Below are 24,496 nucleotides of genomic sequence, written 5' to 3'. Positions count from 1 at the left end.
GCAGCACAATCACGAACATAAATGGACAACTTTAAAGGCGATTTCCTCAATGTTTAGATTTTTTTGCACCCTCAGATTCCAGATTTTCAAATAGTTATTGTCATAACTATCATAACAAACCATACATCAATGGAAAGCTTATTTATTCTGAGTTTGATAATATCATTTATTTCTTTTAATATCAGTCTAAAGGCCCGTACACACCGGGACGAATATCGGCGCGCGTTATTCGCCAGCGTTTTTCAACGCGTTTTTTGTGTTCACACCCAAGCGATTTTCGCTGACGATGAGCCGAGTGAACATGCAAATTCATTCCCTGACATTAGATGGCGCTTAATGTAAAACAGAAATACAATACCACTCCATAACAGTCTATACTCTGCAATACCACTCCATAACAGTCTATACTCTGCAATACCACTCCATAACAGTCTATACTCTGCAATACCACTCCATAACAGTTCTCTTTTAACAAGATTTTTGTAGTCGCTGTCGCGTTTGTCATATAGTTCTTTATTCCGACACCAACAGCTCTACATTCATCTTGCCTTGCATCTTCCTCGTCATTTCTTCCCGGCAGTGTCTGTCTATGGGCAGTGTAGACGCTACTTGGCGTATATCTTCTTCTCTGTTACGTATGTGTGCTCGGCAAGACCGTTTTGTGTTTGAGCGCCCCCAAGTTGTGTTTTACTGTAACTTCAGAAGCTCCAGACACGTGAGCAAAAGCGCCAATCTCATTGGTCGGATAGTTTTTGACGCGGCGCGTCAAACCAAAAAAACGAACCCGAGGCGTTTAAAAAAAATGTACGCTTTTACGCGTGGCGTTTTTTGCGTCGGTGTGCACACTCACATTGGCGCCCTTTGTTTAGTCACGAGGCGTTAAACGTCGGCGAATATCGCGCGCGAAATTCGTCCCGGTGTGTACGGGCCTTAATGCATTAAGCCATGTTAGCGTTTCAGAGCGTCCCCGAGGACGCGGGTTTCGTGACATCATCGACCAATAAAATGGCTCCTTTGAACACCCCCGCTCCCGCCCCCCTTTCTCTCGCCGCCACTGAGTTTCAAGTGCACAAGTTAGTTTTGCAGCACCTAATATCGCGAAAAGAGTAGCAAAAGTCAAGGCGCAAAATTTTAAATTGCAGTGACAGATTTGAGAAGTTGCAAGTGCCTAATTGAGGTTGTACTGCGAATGTGAATGTAAGATTAAATGCAAATATATATTACAAGTTTGTGTCTGTCATTGTATTTCTGTGAATGGCATTTTACACATTTGTGACGTGACTACTTGTCTGCAGCTTCAAATTCAGAATACAGGTTTGTGACTATTGTCTGCGAGTGCAAATTTCAACATTCAACTTCAGATTTTAATTTGACAAGTTTTCAGTGTAAATGTTCACGTACAAGTACGAATATTTATTGTTCAAGTTCTCAAATTCACATCTACGTGCTCTCGAGCTTTGCTACTCTTTTACCTTCATAAGATTTCGCGTCGAGTGAAAAGCTGTCTCGCGATATCGCCATGACGGAGCGTGAGGGTGAAATAAGCATAACATATTCCACCGCTACACTTACATTCGTCTCAACTGTCGTTTTGCTGTTTTTATAAAACAATAAAAACCATTATAAACTAATGTAAAAGTCTGCTCTGCTCATCCAGCACGAGTAGCCGTTTGTGCAGTAAGAATCACAGTTCACTGATAGCATGACGATGGTGGAGGTTTCGTTGCACAGCAGACGTCTGATAAATGTATTTTCTTGTAGAATGCACGTTCAGCACCACTGCATCTTATACACAGAGTACGTGCGATCACGAATTTGAAAGTGAAAGTAAAACACATGTTCCCTGATGCACTCAAATTAGGCTGCATAACGTTACATACAATAATCTGTCTCCCAATACCCATCTCTGGACTGTTAAGTTGTGGCTATGGTCTATGTTTGCACTACGAGTACTGTAACATCTTGACAACAGACAAGGGAGGCGAAGTTTCTGAACTTAAAATCGGAACGCAAGAACAACTCTAAAGACAAAGGCACCAGCCTCGTTTCTCTCTACCCGGCCTTTTCCGAAATCCGAACTCACCGCATTAACCCTATAACTGCCGGTGCAAAATAAAACAGCAATTTCACAACAATTACAAAGAGTCTGCGCTAAAGTACTTTGATTATGGTTGCACTTGCACTTATTGTTTGCACTTAATAAGACTAAGAGAAAACTGTTATTTATTTTTGTTATTTATACTGTTTTTATTTCTATGTTCAATTTGTGTAAGGGAGTTCAGTAAGGAGATCACACACAGCCTCAATCAGAAGTTCTGAAAGCTCATAAATGTACAGTAAGGTCTGAAGAGACTCATGTGAAATCATACAGGAAAAAAGCCAGTCAGTAAAAACCTTTTACAGTGTTTGCTTATTGTTTTCTTTCAATGCATTTGATAATTCATACTCAAACAGTAGACCTAAAATTTACCCCAATTTTTTGAGTGACAGGCGTAATAAGGTAATCACACGCGTTTTTGCTCTTAAAAACACGAGACACACAGAGATAGTATCCAACTGCAGAGCCGCAGCGCAATGGTCAAAGATGTCCATCTAACGCATATTTACATAGAAAAACTATTAAAAAGCAGCGGTGCTTACTGTAAACAGCGCTGAGTAATCGCGTCATCTCCATAATAACTTTATGATTGGCCCAAAGCAAACTTCTTACGTTTGGACCTTGTACGTGCTCATACCAGTAATTTTCATTCTTTGTTCACACACAGCATCATGCTGGTAATTTACTGGTTATGTTACAAGCTCTCATGCTGGTAAATTGCCAGAACCGATTTTTTTAAAAGTCCTGTTCACACATGATATTTTAACGGTTATTTACCGGTAATTTACTAGTAAAGACTACATGTGTGAAAGGGGCTAATGTGTAAGTGTTCAAGGGTCTTCTGCAGAGCGAGGTGATTGTTGTTGGTGTGTATGCATAGAGAGGTTATTGTTGGTGTGTGTGTCGAGGCATTGGATCATGGTGGATTAGCAGTAATCTTGGCCAGTGACACTCCCCGGTGGTCGGATCACTAAGCACACAGCCTCTCAGTCTTTCCGATGAACACATCTCACACAGAAAGAAGCCAAACAACCTTTTTGCAGCAGCTACAAGCTTTAAACTCATTGAGGTTTGGGTGATTGACTCACATTTGTATGCACACAGTCATGGGATTGCTCAAGACAGTTGGCGTCTTAAACTTACTTGGGGGACACACACAAACAAATAAAAACCTCTTAGAGTAAGCACACAGTGAGGGAACACTAATCTCTTTGTATTCCATTTCATTTTAATATACAAAGCATTTTAATGTTTAAATTCCTCATTACAAATGGCAAATTTTTTCTAATGACCGTTCAGAAGAACAAAAACTCAAGTGGACTAAAAATCGAATATCTGTCTCAAGGGCAGGGCCGTGATTCAACCTCCCTAAAATGTTTTCAAGTTTCAAAGGAGCCCTTTGCTTATACTGCCATTAATGACTCCATGAAATAGTTTAAGAAACACAATTTTCTTTGTTGTTTTGACATACAGTATTTCCTATTGAAACGGATAGCTGAGGCAGAACAAATCGAAAGGCTTATACTTTTTCAAATAGCCAACTGCTTTTAAGTAGAATATCACAGCCTAGCAAAACCATAATTTACTACTCGCTGTAGCTAGATGATGACAGGTGGTATTAGGGAAAGGAGACATCAATCTAGAGAACATTTTATTCTACAAACAATTTAAACACCCCTGCAAACAATAGATTTTGGTCATTAATATTATTATGAATCAATTATATTGAAGTGAACCGTGACTCTTGAACCTTGGTCCTCTCACCCTCTTCCCTCGCCAGGAAAAAGTAAAATCAGCCAACTTACTGTGTCCTCTTCTAGTCATGCATAAGTTACCATTGGCAAGAAATGCAACAAGCAGTCAGCACAGTGAGTTTGAGAGTTATCACCAAAATAATCCAAAATGTAATAAATTCTCATTATCCTCAAATCCTCAGTACAAATAATAGCATCATCACACAATCGATGTCACACAATCAGCGAAATATGGTGATAACTAGCCGGGTTGCAAAATTGTTCAACAAACAAAACCTTTACAGATTGACCAGTAATTCTGCTAAATAACTGTTTTCTTAAATAAAGATCATAAAGGGATGGACATGGTCAGCAACGATACTCAGGAAGGCTGTGGTGTTTAAAGTTAAAGCTCATTTGGTACTAAGGGGCCCAAAGTGTGCCAATAAAATACCCCCCACACCATTACACCACCATGACCAGCCTGAACCATTAATACAAGGCAGGATGGATCCATGCTTTTATGTTGTCTACTCCAAAATTCTGACCCAACCACCTAAATGTTGCAGCAGAAATCAAGACTCATCAGACCAGGCAACGTTTTTCCAATCATCTATTGTCCAATTTTGGTGAGCCTGTGCTAATTGTAGCCTCAGTTTCCTGTTCTTAGCTGACATAAGTGGCACTCATTGTGGTCTTCTGCTGCTGCTTCTGCTTCAAGGTTCGATGTGTTGTGCATTTAGTAGTAACGATTGGTTATTTGAGTTACTATTGCCTTTCTATCAGCTCAATCCAGTCTGGCCATTCTCCTCTGACCTCTGGTATCAACAAGGCATTTTTGCCCACAGAACTGCCGCTCACTGGATATTTTCTCTTTTTCAGACCATTCTCTGTAATCCCTAGAGATGGTTGTGCATGAAAATCCCAGTAGATCAGCAGTTTCTGAAATACCCAGAGTAGCCTGTCTGGCACAAACAACCAGGCCACATTCAAAGTCACTTAAATTACCTTTCTTTTCCATTCTGATGCTCAGTTTGAACTTCATCAGATTGTCTTTACCACGTCTACAAGCCTAAATGCATTGAGTTGCTTCCATGTGATTGGCTGATTAGATATTTGTGTTAATGCGCAGTTGAACAGGTGTACCTAATAAAGTGGCCAGTGAATCTATATAAACTATATTGCCAAAAAAATTGAGACACCCCTCCAAATCAATGAATTCAGGTGTTCCAATCACTTTCATGGCCACAGTTGTAAAAATCAAGCTCCTAGGCATGCAGACTACTACAAACATTTGTGAAAGAATGGGTCGCTCTCAGGAGCTCAGTGAATTCAAGTGTGGTATCGTGATAGGTTGCCACCTGTGCAATAAGTCCATTTGTGAAATTTCCTCACTACTAAATATTCCATGTCAACTGTTAGTGGTATTATAACAAAGTGGAAGCAATAGGGAACAACAGCAACTCAGCCACGAAGTGGTAGGCCACGTAAATTCACAGAGTGCAGAAGTCGCCAACTTTCTGCAGAGTCAGTAGCTACAGACCTCCTAACTTTGTGTGGCCTTCAGATTAGCTTAAGAACAGTGCGTAGAGAGCTTTGTGGAATGGGTTTCAATGGCCGAGCAGCTGCATCCAAGCCTTACATCACCAAGTGCAATGCAAAGCGTCGGATGCAGTGGTGTAAAGCACGCTGCCACTGAAGCAGTGGAGACGTGTTCTCTGAGGTGACGAATCACGCTTCTCTGTCTGGCAATCCGATGGACGAGTCTGGGTTTGGCGGCTGCCAGGAGAATGGTACGTGCCTGACTGCATTGTGCCATGTGTAAAGTTTGGTGGAGTGGGGATTATGGTGTGGGGTTGTTTTTCAGGGGTTGGGCTTGGCCCCTTAGTTCCAGTGAAATTAAACTCATAATGCTTCAGCATACCAAGACATTTTGGACAATTTCATGCTACCAACTTTGTGGGAACAGTTTGGGGATGCCCCCTTCCTGTTCCAACATGACTGTGCACCAGTGCACAAAGCAAGGTCCATAAAGACATGGATGAGCGAGCTTGGTGTGGAGGAACTTGACTGGCCTGACCTCAACCTGAAAGAACACCTTTGGGATGAATTAGAGAGGAGACTGCGAGCCAGGCCTTCTCGTCCAACATCAGTGCCTGACCTCACTGTGCTTCTAGAATAATGGTCAAAAATTTCCATAAACACACTCCTAAACCTTTTGGAAAGCCTTCCCAGAAGAGTTGAAGCTGTTATAGCAGCAAAGGGTGGGCCAACTCCATATTAAACCCTATGGATTAAGAATGGGATGTCATTAAAGTTCATGTGCATGTTTGTTAAGGCAGATGTCCCAAAACTTTTGGCAATATAGTATATACTTGCTGTAGATACTGAAGTCACATTTCAAAAGATCAGATGTGTATTACAGATCAAAATGAAAAATATCATTTTAAATGTTGTTGTTTTTTACACCCCCCCCCCCATAAAAAAGACATCTGTGTCACATGTGAGAAGAAAAAAATGTTTTGGGCCACATTCAGCTGCAATGTGAACGCAGCCCTGTCACACGGAGCTTGAGAGAGATGAAAGTGCACTGCTACAGAGACCTGAGATAGGATTGTGTGAGTGTGCATGGAGGGATTCAGATGTAATTTGCATGAAATGCATCCAAAATCTTAATGATTTGCAAGCTGGTTGTTTTATCTTACACAATGGAAAGGAAGGGGAGTGTAGAGTGAGAAAGAGAGGGAGAGTTCAATCAACTTCTCATTCGTTTTCTCAACCTCCTGTTTTTCTCTGACTATTTTAGTGCAGTAGGTTGCGCAGGATTGAGAACATGTGAATGTTTTATAGGCTTACATAAGGGACCTCACCCCAGAGACAACCGACCTCGTTATCGTTCATTTAGCAGTGAAAAACAAGATAGATAGATGGGGTGGGGGTAGATGAGAGGATGAAACGAGAATGGGGAATGCAGAGGGAGAGGGGAGAGAAAAGCATGTACATGCAGAGGAACCGAGCATGATGGGATACATTTGTGATACAAGTGAATGTTGGAGAAAGAAGCATTGGGAGAAAGAACCAGGTTTCAGGTGTGCGAGTGATATGAGCTTTCGGAGAGAGAGAAAAGGGTGGAAAGGAGAAAATAATGCAGTTGATTCCAGTTTGATTCCATTTCGTTTCTTTTATCTGTTACCCAGAGTGCCTCAGGGAAGGTTGGCTTGTTAGCATCACTTGGGCAAAGAAATATAGGGATCTTTGCAGGATGAAACATCTCTCTTTCTAATTGCTTCTCTTGCTTTCCCCCTTTGCTTGCATAAAAAGGTCAGAGTTTCTTATAGCGTTGGGGAGCCGTTTAAAGCACACCTGATATTAGAGTGGAAGCTTGTCTCTATATATCTCAGCCTTCATACATCTGGAAATCGTTGTGTAATGTGCAGCCGACCAAAGCTAACTGTGTGTTTGCATGTGTGCATTTGAGAGCCACAGGCCTGTGGTGTATGGGTACGTACCCCGTAGTTTATTGGGTCAGTGCGTTCAGGTTTAATATGACTATGTAATTGCCTCATCTCTCTTTGAGTGTGTTATTAGCGTGATGTGTCACAGCCCCTTAGATTTAACCCTCATGTTCTGCTTGGGGTCTCAGAGACCTCAAGGCCATAGAAAAATATACTATAATATTTTAATAGCTTGAAAAATACACTTTAATTCAACATAAATTGACCCTGTTTACTTTTTTTACTTAATGCAAGTTCCTGGTATTATTGTTAACAATTTATCAGTGAACATCATTCCAAATAAAAACTAATTGATATTGTTAACCAATAATCACATTTAGCAAACATGTATTTGGTCTGGCTCCATTCTGGTATGTAGTGCCCACTTTTCATAGCCCACTAACTAAATAAATAAATACAATTTAAAAAGCTAAAATTTCAGCTGCCATTACTCCAGTTTTCAGTGTCACATGATCCTTCAGAAATCAATCTAATATGATTATTTGGTGCTCAAGAAACAATTCTAATTCTGTTCCTTTAAAAAATATTCATTCAATGGTTATCTTCTGACTGGAAATGACACAAGTAAGAGGGCAAAGACTGTAAGACATTGTGTGAGAGATTAATTTAAAATATTATTATTTTTTATTTTATTTTTACATTTTGGCAACATTTTCCATGTTCAAAATTATTCATATCCCAGATCTTATCGCAAAGTTCTCAAGAAATGCAATCTTCTGCACCTCTCTAAATGCTCCTGGTAACTTCTAGCATGCTAGAGCGTTCTAATCAACTATAAATTCAGAACAGCTGATACACCTGTTTGCTTGTCAGATTCTGGTCAATTGCAAGTCATGGTTAAAACCAAGGAGTTTAGTGAGAACCTCCAGTTGCGCATTGTGGATGCTCACAAGAAAGTGAAAGGCACAAAGGTATTTCCAAATGTTTTCAAGTTCCAGTGGCCACTGTGCAAAGCATTATTAGAAAGTTCAACTTTACAGAGTTCCACACTATAAAAAATGTAAAAGGACATGGTAAGTCTAGGAAGCCAAAAGTGACCCCTGCGCTGGCAAGACTGGCGGGAGGCTAAGAAGTATCCAAGGATCACCAGCAAAGCCATCCTGAATAAGCGGAGTAATGCTGGTGCCAAAATTTCTAGGCAGACACTCCAGCGGACACTGTACAAGGCTGGCTTCCATGGGCACTGACCAAGGAGGACTCTACTTCTTCAAGACGGGCACAGAAAAGCTCGCCTAACCTTTGCAAAAGCTCACCTGGACAAAGAAAAAGCCTTTTGATCATCTATTCTGTGGTTTGACGAGACAAAAATGTAGTTGTTTGGATGTAGAGATGTGGCTTTTGTTTGGAGAAAAAAGAAGCATTCAACCCCAAGACCACCATCCCAATGGTCAAGCATGGTGGTGGGAACATTGCTTTAGGAGTGTTTTTCAGCCAATGGGCGAGGCAACCTTGTAAATGTAAATGGCATCATGAAAAAAGAAGACTACATTAAGATTCTGGAGCAAAACATCAGACAGTCTGCAGAAAAACTTGGCCTGGGGACGCAGTGGATCTTCCAACAAGATAACGATCCAAAACACACAGCAAAAGTGGTCAAGAAATTGTTGGCAGAGAACAATATCAATGTTTTGGAGTGGCCAAGCCAGAGTCGAGACCTGAATCCAATTGAGAATTTGTGGAGAGAGCTGAAGACCAGAGTGATGGTAAGGAAGCCTTCCAACCTCAAGTACCTGGAGATCTATGCAAGAAAGGAATGGTCCAAAAAGCGTTTGACATCTGTGATGAAAAAAGAAAGGCTTTGCCATTGGTTTTTGAGAAACGGTATGAATAATTGTACAAATGAAATGTTTTGTCAAAATGTTAAAAAGAGAAGCTAATTTTCTTCATTAATATCTCTAACACAAGGTCTTACTTTCTGTTGTCAACATTTGTGTAATTTCCAGCCAGAATATGATTCCAGCTAAAATTCACCATAATTAAACATTTGGCCTGGTTATGAATAATTTTGGGCTTAACTGTAAATATGTAGTTTTCAGTGATGGGCAATGTTAGTGTTTTTGTGGGAATCTAAATTGAGAACTATTTACTCCTTATAACCAATTAACAATTCCTTTACATGAGCTAATTAAACAATAATAATTGTGTTAACTACAGTGACAATGAATGAATAACTCACTATTTGTATATAGCCTATAAATATATTAACAGTGTAGAGACATGCTATGAATTAAGTATAAACTAATAGTTTAATGTTTTGTAAGTGCTTTATTACTGTATACTAAGCATTACCCATTTTTTTGTGAAAAGATGATTCATTCCTTGCTGAATAGAATTAATTAATTATTTATTTTAAATCATACTTATCCTAAACTATGCATTTTTTCTGAATTATTTGAGGAATAGAAAGTTCCAAAGAACATTTATTTGAAATAGAAATCGTATGTAACATTATCATATCAATGACTTTATTGTCACTGATTAATTTAATTAATTAATTGATTAATTTAAGGATTCCTTGCTGAATAAAATTAATAATTTATTTTCAAAAATCATATCCCCAAACTAAACATACATTATATAGTTTTATAATAATCAAGCGTAGCATTAGTTCTGGCAGGTCATGTCAGTCAAGCTCACATCAGCTGACTCTCAGCTGATCCACGTCTACCTATCGGAATACGATGCCTATCACAGCATCCCTGTATACAAGGTCCATTCGGTATTATCTTCAGCATCACGTTGCTCAGAAGCTAATGGCCCTCCTCCATCCCCAGATCCTCCTCTCGTCCAGTCAGGACTTAGTCTTCTGATATTTCTCTTCGAATCAGACAAATTTTTCTTGAATCAAGTTGTACATTAAATCATTAAACATTAATTATATCTGCAATACATTTATGTTGGTTCTGTTTTGTTTACCCTAAGGGGGGGTTACTGCTGCTCTCCCAGCTTTTATCCATGCTAGGCTGCATGGATGGGCTTGTAGTTCTTAGAACAAAACCATACCGCAAATCCTAACTGTATGCTAATTGTCTATCATCTTTAAAGAAAGTGGTCCTGACAGAACTGTTGTTTAGTGTACAGTATTTTGCTTGTGTTTGGGATGTTAGAGATTTATAAAATAGGAATAAATCATGTATTATTTTTAATTATCCAATTGCATGATTAGATTATCTGATTGGTGTACTGTACACACTGTACCAATTCACTGGTATTTGTTTCAACAGAGGACAAATTGGCCCCAAATTGAAACAATGTTACTAAAATGGATAGCCATGCACTTTTCTTAAAAAAGAAAAAAAAGTACGTCTACTTTGTGGTAAGACACAGAAAGATAAAGCTTCAGTGATATCTTTCGGTTGGGATTTGATTAAAGGGATAGTTTAAAGGGAAAAAATTCTGTCATCATTTACTCACCCTCATGTTGTTCCAAACCTGTATGAATTTCTTTCTTCTGCTGAACACAAAAGAAGATATTTTGAATAATGTCAGTAACCAAACAGGCCCATGTTCTTCATCTATCTTTCTTCGTATTCAGCAGAAGAAAGAAATTCATTCAGCTTTAGAACAACATCAGGGTGAGTAAGTAATGTCAGAATTTTGGGTGAACTTTCCCTTTAAGATCAGATGAACTGATTTAAACAATTTCAGATTTCAATTTTAGACAAGTAAAATAAGTTGTAAATATCAAAATTGCTATTATTATTTTACACAAACATAATTCAAGTCTCTGTGACCCCAAACATAAAAAAGTAAAGTTGATATCAGTAGAACATGAAAATAAAATGAAACAGCTGGACTTCAGCACCATGGAGAGTGGCTGAACTGGAGAAAAGGGATTAATGGAGAGCAGGGTATGATGACACCTGAAGAGGTTAACCGTGTTTAGTAGAGTCATATCAGACAGTACAGTTACAGCATACTGATGCAAGACAGATGTAAGACAAAACAGTGAGAGATGGAGGAAGAAGGAGAGTGTTGTGGGAGAGAAGGGTGATGTAATTGTCATAATAAATGTAATTGATTTGGCAGAATGCACATGTCATCAAATAATTTTATTCACTATCTTATTCATTTAAAAGATTCAGCAAACTGCCATCTATTGCCTCAGCATTTTCATAAGTGACGAGCATCCAAGTTCGGCATGAAGGAAAACGTCTTGAGGGGTGCGTTTTGTACATGAGCAGTGTGTCACTAAGCATTTCCGCACAGTTTATGCTGTTTATTTTCATACCTTTCAGCATAGACGGAACACGAAATAATGAGTGGTAGTTCTGTCCTCCGCATCGGGAGGAAATGTTCTGTAATGGGTTTCACTTAATTTGAACACAATTGGGAAGTTATTACAGAGACGGATTTAGCCATTTGTGAATTTGGTCAAGGGCAATGCAGTCAAGCAGAAACACAGAGGACTTTGCTCAATGACAAGTGCTTTTCTTTTCTTGAAAAATATGATCATTTTGGGGGTGTAAGGCTCTATAATACGCTCTTGTGTTTTTAATGCTCTCACAACAAGTAAAATAACATTTGTGTGTGTGTGTTTATGAAGAGCCTGTGACCTGCCTTTTGTTTGCTGATTCTCATGAACACTAAAAAAAATATCCTGGACAAATTTCACCCCATAGTCAAAAAAAAAAAAAAAAAAAAAAAAATGTATTATGCATAAAGGAAATATAGCCCATTTTAAGATAATTCAGATTTTTTGCATTGAGAAATTATTTTCAAGACTCATTTGTCCTCTCCTAATGCAAAATCCTTTGAATTGTGAAGTATATTTGCACAATTGTATGTATACATCACACTAGTATTCACTTGGCTAATTTTAACATAATAAAAAATAAAACCTTAGGGTCTGGTCAAATAGAAATGGAAATAGAAAACCTTTTTATGGTTTAGTGATTTTCCTGCGTGTTTTTACTGTTCAATTATTAATTAATCTCGACATCAATATAGGGCTTGAAAGATTTAATACTCGTATACCCAATATATAATGTGTATTGCTTTTGAATTGCTATAGCAGTAGTATTTGTCACAATTTGGGCTTATTTTTTTTTACTTGGAAAGAAAATCAGACAGAGGCAGATCAATCATCACTGTTCAAGGCCACCAGTGCCATCTCAAATGATGTAATGCACATAAATAAAAATGTGGGTCTTGTTAGGGGCACTTTGCAAAATCACATTATGTAAAATGTGGGGCCGTTTAGATCTTGGATATTAACGCTACAGTAGATTATTTGACTGTCCTATCAGATTTTAATAGCTCTATTTTCTTCATCTCCAGAGTTTAAAAAAAGCAATTAACTGCTTTTATTACAAGCTCATGCCATCTCCTGTGTGTACACACACACATGCGCACAGCGATCCTCCAGCACACACACACACACTTGCATATGCAAACATTATAAAACACAGCAGTTAATTACAACAATGAAACATAATTAGTTAGAGTATAATTACTTGCACAAGTTAACTTCTCTATAGCATCCAAGCTTTAAAATGAACTCTGACTCATATTGACTTAACATCTCGTTAATTATAAGACTTTCTGTCGAAAAATCTGCATTTCAATAGCTCAAAGATTCGACTTTTATCACAGTGGCATGTGTGTGTGTTTGTATCTAAAGCTTTATCTGCAAAATGTAATGTTTGTTTTTGTTTGTTTTTCAACCTACAGGATCCTGTGTGTGTTTATGGATTAAATCATTTAGCTCAATGAAATATAATGTAACTTAAAGAGATATTGCACCTGATAAAGACAATTCTGTCATGTTTTACTTACATTGCATGTCTTATGTTTTGCTGGATGGCCAGTGACATCAAATGGTGTTTAAAGTGCCCCTATTATGCTATTTTAAAGGTTCCTAATTTTGTTTTGGAAGTCTCCTACAACAGGTTTACATGCATCAAAAGTAAAAAAAAAAACACTTTAATTTTCTCATAATATACATTGCACAACACATTGTTCAATGATTCTCAAACGACTCATCGGATGAATCAGTCTCTCTACATCCCTTATTTCCGAGAGCTTACTCTGCTCTGATTGGCCAGATGGCCCAGTCTGTTGTGATTGGTCTCCTGCGTACAGCGCCTGACTTTCATGACTTTCTGATGAGAATCAATCTAAAACGCTCTACGCTCATTACCATAACTGAACGTCAGCTCTGTCCGGAGGCTTACTACAGCTCAGCGATTAAACTGTAAAGACAGTAACGATGACGTAAATGTTACCATATCAATCTGAGCATGAGTTCGATGATGAAACATTAAGAACTAGTTATTCAACCCAAACCTCCAAACCTCCATCGCAAGGACGACTCGAGCAGGACGTTTCTCAGTGTGATACGCTACTCAGTTTGAGGTACATTATGAGATGTTTCAACTGTAATTCCTCGCCATCAGCATTAACAAGGGTATGTCCATCAACAAACCGATGTGTATATTTCTAATTTATTGCGGTGCACATGCGGGAACTATTAACTGTATCAATTAAAGTGCATATGATCGCCCAACACTAACGTGAATGACTGATGTAACATAAACGTTTGTGAAAATAAATCTTGCTTCATCCTTTATCTTTTCTCAAAGTAGTAAGAACGACAGACAATCTGCATTAATAGACACAGTTTTGGGTAATAGTGGCCCACAGCTGATTAGCAGAAGTATTTCAGTAAGACAGTAATAACGTGAGTAAGCCGGTTAGCCGGAAACTTACAAAATATAAAGCACAAAACAAGTATTTTGAACACCTGGTAGAAAATATATATATCAATAATTATTCATATTTACAGGTTGTGATTCTGAGGAGCAAGTTGGTCCAAATATATTGGGTACTGACCCATCTTTCAAGGGCAAGCGTTTTGTGAATCCCACGTTGAATTTCGAGATTTGAGAAGAATTCGTCAGTAAAACAACGTGTTGTGGGCTGGTTAAAGGAGTAGTTCACTTTCGAATGAAAATTAGCCCATGATTTACTCACCCTCAAGTCATCCTAGGTGTATATGACTTCTTCTTTCAGACGAATACAATCAGAGTTATATTAAAAAATAATCTGGCTCTTCCAAGTTTTATAATGGCAGTGGATTGCAACCGACAGATTGAAGCTCAAAAACGTGCATCCATCCATTATATAAGAACTCCAAACGGCTCTTGTGGGTTAATAACGGCCTTCTGAATCAAAACGATGAGTTTGTGTAAAGCCTGGTTCACACGGGACGATTTTAAAATTGTCGGCTGATTTTCCAAACCAGAGAGACCCCACACACGCAGATAAAAAATCACGGGTCTAACAGTTTTGGTCGTAGTGTGTGGTGCGCAGCCACACGGCAAAATCATCATATCACACACGAACCGATTTGACTCCTGAGCATTCCCAGGTGAGACGGGAAATCTCGCAAAATCCCTCGATTAAACGTGACTTCAGAGTAAACAATCATTCTGATTGGCTACACGCCACAGTCCACAGGCTGCGTGCTCGTTTGTCCCCGGGGGACACCACACACGAGGAGAAATCGGGCCAAAAAATGTAACATGTTGGATATCCCCGATTTGAGATCGGAGCGGTCCCGACGTCCTTCTGAGCAGACGAGAGCAGTCTTAACACACCACACACAGCAGGAATATCAGATCAGATAATTTTACGATAATCGGAGCATCCTTAAGATTGTCGGAAGGGGTGAATCGGGGCTAAAATCGGCCTAATTATCCTGCCGTGTGAACCAGGCTTAAGAAAAATAATAATATTTAAAACTTTATAAAGTAAAATAACTAGCTTCCGGCCAAACGAACATATGGATTCCACTTAAGTGTAAAACGCAACTTATGCGAGTAATGCGACGTAGGCCTACTGCTGATATTTACGCTACACCATGACGCACTACACTACTTCTGCCATCATACATTTCGTAAGTTGCGCATTAGGGGCAAGTAGACTGCGTATGGCCGTTTGGCCGGAAGCTAGTTATTTTACTTTGTAACGTGTTAAATATGAATAGTTTTCTTACACAAACTCATCGTTTTGCTACAGAAGGCCTTTATTAACCCACAGGAGCCATTTGGAGTTCATTTATGACACGACATTTATGACATTTATAATGGATGGATGCACGTTTTTGAGCTTCAATCTGTTGGTTGCAATCCACTGCCATTATAAAACTTGGAAGAGCCAGATTATTTTTTTATATAACTCTGATTGTATTCGTCTCAAAGAAGTCGTCATATACACCTAGGATGACTTGAGGGTGAGTAAATCATGGGCTAATTTTCATTTTAAAGAACCGTAAAACCGTAGGATTCGGACGAAAAATTACTCATAAAGATTGCACTTTCCACTTTACAACTTTGCAGAACGTTTACATTCACAAACAGCTATATTACACACTGCATGAAAGAGAATATTCGAAAAACCATACTAGGGGCACTTTAATGAAACTTTTCAAAATTCTAAAGGTGCGGAGACTTATATTTCTGTCCTCCTGTCTTTCTGCAGTGGACGGCTGCACTGATTGGTCCGTGGACTATCTGAAGTACCGGGTGTTACACGGAGAGCCGGTGCGGATAAAGTGTGCTCTGTTTTATGGTTACATCAGAGCCAACTACACCCAGGCACAGAGCATTGGACTTAGTCTGATGTGGTACCGGAGTTCTGGGTTGGGACATGGCGATTTTGAGGAGCCCATCTCCTTTGACGGGGTACGCATGAGCAAAGAGGAAGACGCCATCTGGTTTCGGCCTGCTGAGCTGCAGGACGCCGGTCTGTACTCCTGCGTTCTGAGGTGAGAGAGTGAAACGTGCGCACATGTGTATGCGTGAACACTCATATGCTTAAATATGCAAATCCACAGGGAGACACACTGCCTTTCGGACATTAGCCGGTTCTGGGAATATGCTTAACTTCCTCCTTTGATGTTTTTTGATTGTCTCTCAAAGCCTTCAAGAAAAGCGTCATGCTGAGAAAATTAGCTTGTGTGTATTACTGTATGCGTGTATTGTGTGTGTGTGTTAGGGTTGTGTCTGTATTTGAATCTTCTCAGGGACAGTAAAACTGGAAGTGAAATAAGTGAGCGACGGCAGAGGACAGTGAGACGTTCTGTCATCCATCAATCAAACACTGACACTCCGGCACTCTCCTATAATGCCGCAGGCCACTGTCACACATATTAAACAGTCAGGCAACTCTCCAGGGTCCTCATTTGCTCAGGTTCCAACTGACTTGAGGTCAAAGCAAATAATATACTCATCATATACACTTTTGCATCACAAAATGTCACTCTCATTGTATATGTGTGAGCGTACAGAAAAGAAAAAAAAACAGAAAGAGAGAAAAAGAAGAACTAAACATCATACAGATTAAGGGGTCTTTTACATTTACGTTGATTGTTTTCAACTAAAAACGGAAAACTTTTACTTGGCAATGGCATTTTGGCAGCCTGAAAACACTAACTTAGAAAATGGGATTCAAAGTTCAAGTTTTTAAAAACGATTCTGTTATTGTCTCCGTGTAATCAACAAAAATGTGAATTTGGAAAAACAAAGATGTAATGCACATGCGTATTTCGTTATCAGTCTATAGGTGAGTAGTGTTTCCTAACAAAGTGACATCGCCAACTACTGACCATGCCGGCCATACCGGCGTGATGACTCTGATTTTCAGCCAGATGGAACTGGATAAATATTCGGAATGTTCCGAATCGATCCAATCTGACTTCTGACCTGTAATGCTGCCTGAATCAGAATCATACACTGTTCGTTCGTTGACCAGAGGAGAACTGGCACTCCCACTGAGCCTGGTTTCTCCCAAGGGTTTTTTTCTCCATTCTGTCAACTGATGGAGTTTTGGTTCCTTGCCACTGTCGCCTTTGGCTTTTGGCTTGCTTAGTTGGGGACACTTAATATTCAACAATATTATTGATCTGCCTGCATTGACACCATTATATAAAAACTGAACTGAGCTGGATGATGACATCAATGTTTTCTCCAGAGTGGCTGTATAGAAAAACTAAATTAATACAACAAAATTAATACTTTATAACAAAAAAAATGAATCACTGAACTTACTTAAGCTGGACTATGACACTATTTTCTTCTAGATCTGCTGTACATTATTTTCCTGTTATCGCTGTTAATTTGTATTGTTAAAAGCGCTATATAAATAAAGGTGACTTGACTGGCCTGGCATGCATAATACAGCGTTTTAGTAGTTTACGTGGATCCGTGTGAAAATGCATATTAAAAAAAAATCAGCTTTTAGTACGTCATTGAAACGTGCCCTTAGAACGACATGAGGCTGAGTAAAGGATGACAGAATATACATTTTTAAGTGAACTATCCTTTTAAATAAATATACATTGCATTCAATACTTAAAGGTATTGGTAAAAAAAAAAAAAAAATCCAATCTAATATGAAATACCGTTTTTTTTGTATTTGTATGCCCGTTCACAGCAAAACCGATAACTATAAATATAACTATAATGATAACTATATTAGTGTCCACAGCAACAGACAATAATGCTCTGCTTATCAAGTGCTCGCTGCAGTTATGTCGTCTGCCTCTTTAAAAAGTCGGATGAATCCTGTTTGGCTGTTTTAATCAGCTAGAAATATCTTCCTGAAAGTGATTCCAACAATATTTTTCCTCGTTGGGGTGTGGACTTCCCTATTTTCACAGTATTAGAACAAGTATTCAAACGTTATAGTTATAGTCATTGCCCTTGGTGTAAACAGCCCTTGTATGTTAGCTTTAATGTTTGAATCTTAGAATTTCTTCTTACTGCCTTTTCACATCGGTAATGAAATTTTGATGATTTATGTTAGTCAGTATGATTTAGTCAGTATGCACAGCTACTTAAGAATGAGTGACAATGGAGAAAAAACAGTTTTTGTCAGCATATTTTTGAGATTACTGCATTTACCAGCAATGAATAACAGCCTAAATGAACTAGCCAAACATTGATCCCCTAGAAACCAATTAATTGCCACTAGTTGTCACTTTTGAGATTCCAGTCCAGTTAGGATGCTGCCTAAGAAGGAGGCTGCCAGTGTAGGCTTTTTTATTAAGAACCCAGTTAACAACAGGAAATAGAGTTGTTGTTGTTGTGTTTCTTTCCTCTGAGACTGTCTTTGAGCTGATTAAACCATAAACAATAGTTTTCAGCAACACACCGACAGGAGAGAGCAGATATTTTAGTATTCTTTTTAGGTTTATAGGGTGATAAAACAAGACTCTGCTGACATATGTGAGTGTCTGAAAATAGTGAGCGTGTGAAAAAATAGTCTTTGCTATACGGTTAATAGGGCAGAAAGAGAGCTTATAGGTATTTTTTTTTTTGATAATTTGTTTATGCATTTTACGAAAGACAAGTGCATTGCAGGTTGCCGCCCCAAGCACACTGTAACCATGGTAACCCGGTAGGAGGTTTGAGGTCATTACACTGAAAAGGTCAAATTTCAACAAATCTTATCAGCAGCTATTAAACTCAAAGCCCTTGGACAAAACAAACACTAATGCACTTTTAATGGAGACACACATCAATGTAGAGAAGTGTGTGTTGACATGCAATGCTTCTGAGTTACAGAGTGTGTGTATAGGTGTGTGTGCGTCTGAAGATGCGTTTGGAGCTGTGTAATTTAGTTTGACTTTGAATTTAATACAAACAAAATGCAGGGTCATATAATGAGAAATATATTTTTTAATAAATAAATAAATGCTCATTGTACTATGAAAACATACTGTAATTTGTATAACTCAATTTTGTCTCATTCCATACTTTCACATCTTTGATAGAAGTCTTCAGCAAAAAAACAAACAAAAAAACACATCTTGTTTAATTCTAAGGGTCAAAGAGAGGGTGGAATATTAATTTTGACGTGTTTTTCTGGTGAAAAACATTGACGAACATTATAAGTGGACCTCAGGGAAAATGTAAAGTGATAAAAAATTTATGAAATGACCCTTTAAAACCTTTGAGAAAACATTTTCTATTCATTTGCTTCTCATATTCTGTCAGTAAAACGCTAATTATTTGTAGTCCCACATGAAAATTGCAGACAAACTGTGTTCCATCGTGGTCAAATTACATCTATTAAACCTAGAATAAAACCTGATTTAATTTGTTAGTGTATAGGATCTGTGAGATAACACATTTAATGTCTCTGGGTGAGTATGTGTTAATCTGATTGCAGAAAGCACAGTTTTTATACTCTGTGTGTGTGTGTGTTACAGGAATTCCACGTTTTGTATGAAGGTGTCTATGACTCTATTGGTTGCCGATAATGACACAGCTGGATGTTATAACTCAAAACTGCGCTACACTGAGAAAGGAGAACTGGGAAAGAGTAAAGACATCTCCTGTCCTGATATCCAGGATTACGTTCAGCCTGGGGAAAAACCGCAGATAACGTGGTACAAGGTACGGTGTGAGATACTCTGTGGAGAATTCACTAAACAGTCGCGCCATTCAGTGCACAAACAGCATCTTAATAACAAACCACCTGCAATCCAGCGTCATGGCACCTGTCCCCTGAGAATTTAAATTAAGCCATTGTCATTCCTTTCAGTGCAAACACACCTCCTTTTTATGTAAATTAGGGTTATTATACTTTGTCTTATTCACAAAAGTTAGCGCTATTTGCCTAGGGCAATTAACAATGTGCTTTTGCCGCACATTCAAAGCCATAAACAGAAAATTATTTAAAAGAGAGTGTTTGTGTACATTTTCTATCGATCATGGTAGCAGTAATTCATCAAATGATGATCAAATTAGCATAAGAGCGTTATAAAATACAGTCGAGTGCACTTTCTGCATTTTAAAGATCCAATTCGGGTGTCTGGATCGCTGCGTTGCGACCCGCAAGATCAAGAAATTGTGTTTAGCACTGATTTTTGTGGGGCGTGTGTGTGCCATTACTTGATTTGCTTGCTGTCGGCAAGCACAGTTATTCTTATTGAATTCCCCTATGAGTTTTTTCATTATGAAAATATACAAATGTGTATACACATGCAATATGGTGCAGTCTCTTTGTTTCTTTATAGTTTTTCTCTATTTCTCTTTGCCTGCGGGTGTGCAGGAGTGTAATGTGCAGCAGTGGAGGAGTAGCGTGCTACAGACCGCAGACTTGCTCTCCATACAGGAAGTGAGGGAGGATGACATCGGCAACTACACCTGTGAGCTGGTTTTCGGAGGCTTCCTGGTGCGGAGGACGACCTATTTGAGCGTGACAGGTAGTACCGTGTGACGTCTCTTCAGTGTGTGAGAGCACTTGCTGTAATAGTCTTGCTGAGAGGGGTCGGGAGTTTTTTGGAGCGTGTGGTATTATTCTTTTTTTTTTTGCTTCTTGTTTGGTTTCAGGCACACTCACTGTGTCATGCTTTTGTTAACAATGACTTTGGTGTATGTATCATTAATGCACAAGTTTTCAGTCAATACAAGTTTTCAGTCTATTCTTCACGCAAAGCTATCATATGATTTCAGAAGACTCACAATATAGTATGTGAGTCATATGGACTGCTTTTTTGAGCTTGATAGTCAAAGTCATCATCCCTCATTTATATCCTTTTATGTTTCACGGATAAAAATAAAAAAATCATACAGTTTAGAACCATTTCTTTCATTTTTGTTTTTTTTATTTATTTTTAAAAGACATTTTCTGTAATTGAATGTATTGTTGATGTATTTTTGCAACACAGACCGAATACAGAAAATAACAGGACAGTGTAAGATAGTGACACAAAGGTTTTTCTTTTGTTAGTGTTCATTAGTGTAGTTATTCACTATTCAACAAAAAAAGTCAATAAAAACACAAACACTAATTATTAAACTTCAGTATGTACCTCGACCCCGCATTTTATGATCCACACTTTAAAACATATTCTATTAAATTTACAGTAAAAAACGGCAGCTGTGATTGCAAGAAATTCACCATATAATATACAGTGTAACAGTGAAAATGTTTCAGGTATTACAGGATGGCTTATAGGTGCCTGTATATTTTACAACTCATAACTGTATTTCATCAAGTTATATAATGTTAATTCATTAGAATCTGCTTTGTACTGCAATATTTACTGATAACCACCATAATGATACAGGTTGTACATTAGAAAGCCACATGAGGAATCAGGGTTCATCGTAAATGGCTTGTCCATAAAATATGGACAACCATACAAAACATTACACATATACACACACATGACACTAAAATAATTCAATAATTAACTAAATAACAAAGTGTTACACAAAACAACCTAATGCACATTATTGGCATAAACTGCACTGAACATCTGAAACTGTCCTTTTACTGTTTTTCACTGTAAATTATATGGCAATTCATAGTTTTTAATTGCAAAAACCATGCATTTGACTATATTTTACAGTAAAAAAAGGTATAACGTGATGTTAAACCAATTACAATTTCACTGTTAATGGTAAGATATCTTTACAGTGTTTTTCTGTAAAAATTACCGACATTTATTACAGTGTATAGATAAAATAGGCTAAAAGTATTTTGTGCAGACTTGCACCAGGCATGTAAAATAGCATTTAGTACCACTGAAATTATACACTGCAGCTTTAAATAATGTGTATACAGTAACCAGGGTCTTTTAATATAAAATGCAGTGATGCAGTGGTTAATGAAAACACAGCCATTTTTTTTTTAATGAGACAATGAGGAAGAATGAAGATTGAGTTTTGACACAAGGCCAGACCTGCTTTTCCCGTGAGCACAACTGCTCATATGTGTCGTGAACATGTGCTCTTCCCACTACACACATTTGATTTACCACTCTACACTCACAATAATAGAGATAGAGAGAGATATAGAATGACATTTATACAGACACAACACTAAGCCGGCAGTGGAAAGGTCATTTTCACCTATATTTTTACGTTTAAACATCTCTGTCTACGATTAAACATATTTTTATTGGCCCCTTGTGGACTCTGTCCTTTCTGCCACTATAGCAGGTCAATAAAACGGCACATACAGGTGAAAAGAGGTCAGATGTTATTCTCTCTTCCTTCCTAAACCCTCATTCAGTTGAAACCTATTAAAACACTTTGCGCTGCTTTTCCCGTGCTCATTTAAAGCCTATTTTAGGATGGCATTAGACTCTCAGGGACGATTTCCTGGATGGAACTTATAGTCCAGGACAGCAAATGATTCTCAACGGAAAAAACACCATTAACAGTAAAATTTAGTCCGTAGCTTGATTTAACCCTCATCACGGATACAGAGTTTTGATGTTAGGAGTCGTATAGCAGTTACAGCAGAATCAAAGCACTATAGCTCAATTTGTTTTGAGCTGGTTACAGCAGTACGTCTCTATAATTGCTACAGAAACTTGCCTCGATGGTACATCTCTGCAGCGGGTTATCTGGTGGAGCTGCCTGTGTGCCCGAGGGAGGAAGTTAGCGGAAGAACACAGAATCATTTTCTTGTTTTTGAGTACTTACAGACAGTCTATTACTGCGGACATGGTTTTCGACAACAACGATTGGAGCGGTGGGTCTTTTTGTGCCTTTTTGTGCGCGTGGATTTCTGAAAATCTGAAGCGTGAAACTGACCTACAAAAATACACGCCCAATGATGTGAATCAGTGCTATTGTACATCCTCACTCGAGGCAGAAAGCCAAAAATGTGTTTAAACAGTTAATCATGCACGTTGCACACACAAACAGAGAAAAAATGACTTCCTGTGTGAGCTGTATGTGTGTATTTGGGTGTGAACTCCATATCAGTCATAGAAACTGATTATTATAGTAATAGGCGAGAGAAATAATTCAGGCTGGTTTTTAACAGTGAATAAGTTTCCTTTCAGTACACTACCGTTGTCCTATGATATATCTGCAGGACACAGGAGCGTCATGCTCTTGTAGAGTCTGATGTCCTGCACGTTGACCTGGCTGGTCTGCTGCCCTCTTTCTCACCAAGTGATTCATCATGCTTTGCCTGTAGTTGGAGAAAACAAGATAATGTTACAAAGACAGACAAAAAAAGAAAAAAAGTCTGAATGTGTTTTTATGTTAGATAAATGGCAACAGAGAATATAAAATCATTAGAAATGGTTGAGGTGCTCAGTAATGAATACAAGCGTCAGATTTTTTTGCAATAAGGAACACTTAATGGGACAAATCATATTTATTTTTTTATATCACTTCATTATATAAGGCTATCAAATCGTGTGGGGGAAAATGTCTCTGAAACCAGCAGTTTGTGAGGGAACTTATTTATACATATATACAGGGAAATTATACACACACACACACACACACACACACACACACACACACACACACACATATATATATATATGTGTGTGTGTGTATAATTTCCCTTACAATATATATAATAAATATTTTATTATATAAAATATATTTTTTTCAGTGTCAGACATTAACTTTCCATCCCATTTAATTTTCTCCAGCCCATTTTATTTTCTAGCACCTTTCAGTTTATCAAAACTACCCTGAAAATGAATTATTCATAATTATGGTTATTCATTATTATTGTATTTTACTTTGGGCTTTTGCTTTGAGCATGCCTTAGTAACCACAGGTCATATAAAATGCTGTTTTTACATATTAAAGTTGGTATCATGTCTCAATAAATGAATACTTTTAAAAGAACAGGAATGTCCTTGAAACTATCAGTCATTTCTTCTAGAAAATAAATCACAAATTTGCCCTAGAGAGCAATGTGATTAAAATGGAGATCAAATTGAGGCTTTACACAAGTTACCTGCTTCTCAGATTTTTTTTTTTTTTCTCCAGAGAAAAAATAAAACCCCTAGTTATCTCTAATTTGTCCATTTTTATATTTTTATTCTGCCAAGGAATTTTAGAAGAATTTTAGAAGAGGCGTCCAGCTTCCGGATGCAGAGCTGTGTTGTTGCGCTTGCTGGAAAACAGTTTCCAAAAGTAGCTTGCATTTCCTATTGCTATTTTAGTACAGACAATGTGGTTTCCATGGACACTTGCGTGGTGTCCATGCCAACGGCAGGTTTGGAGCAGTGTAAGCGTGTGTGCCCAGGAGGGACTTGCGACAGAGTGTTCCAGGGACAATGCCAACCTTTCTTTACCTCTCCCACCTTTACCAACGGTCAGACGAGGACAGTCGCTCAGATTCGATTCAGTCGCCCATATATGACGGAAGGG

General features: G+C 38.3%; 1 protein-coding gene across 2 annotated transcripts in view; it reads left to right on the top strand.

Annotated features, from left to right (window-relative positions):
- il1rapl1a (interleukin 1 receptor accessory protein-like 1a) overlaps positions 1 to 24,496 on the top strand; it is an 86,520-nt gene that overhangs the window by 26,378 nt on the left and 35,646 nt on the right. For both annotated transcript variants that reach the window (XM_082175259.1, XM_082175258.1), the window contains exons 3-5: positions 15,831 to 16,116; positions 19,564 to 19,750; positions 20,409 to 20,562. In XM_082175259.1, coding sequence (XP_082031385.1) covers positions 15,831 to 16,116; positions 19,564 to 19,750; positions 20,409 to 20,562 — 627 coding nt within the window. The remainder of the gene's footprint in view (positions 1 to 15,830; positions 16,117 to 19,563; positions 19,751 to 20,408; positions 20,563 to 24,496) is intronic.

This window comes from Leuciscus leuciscus, assembly GCF_965113295.1.
Source record: "Leuciscus leuciscus genome assembly, chromosome: 7".
NCBI lineage: Eukaryota > Metazoa > Chordata > Actinopteri > Cypriniformes > Leuciscidae > Leuciscus > Leuciscus leuciscus.
This window is presented reverse-complemented; position numbering and strand designations above follow the sequence as displayed.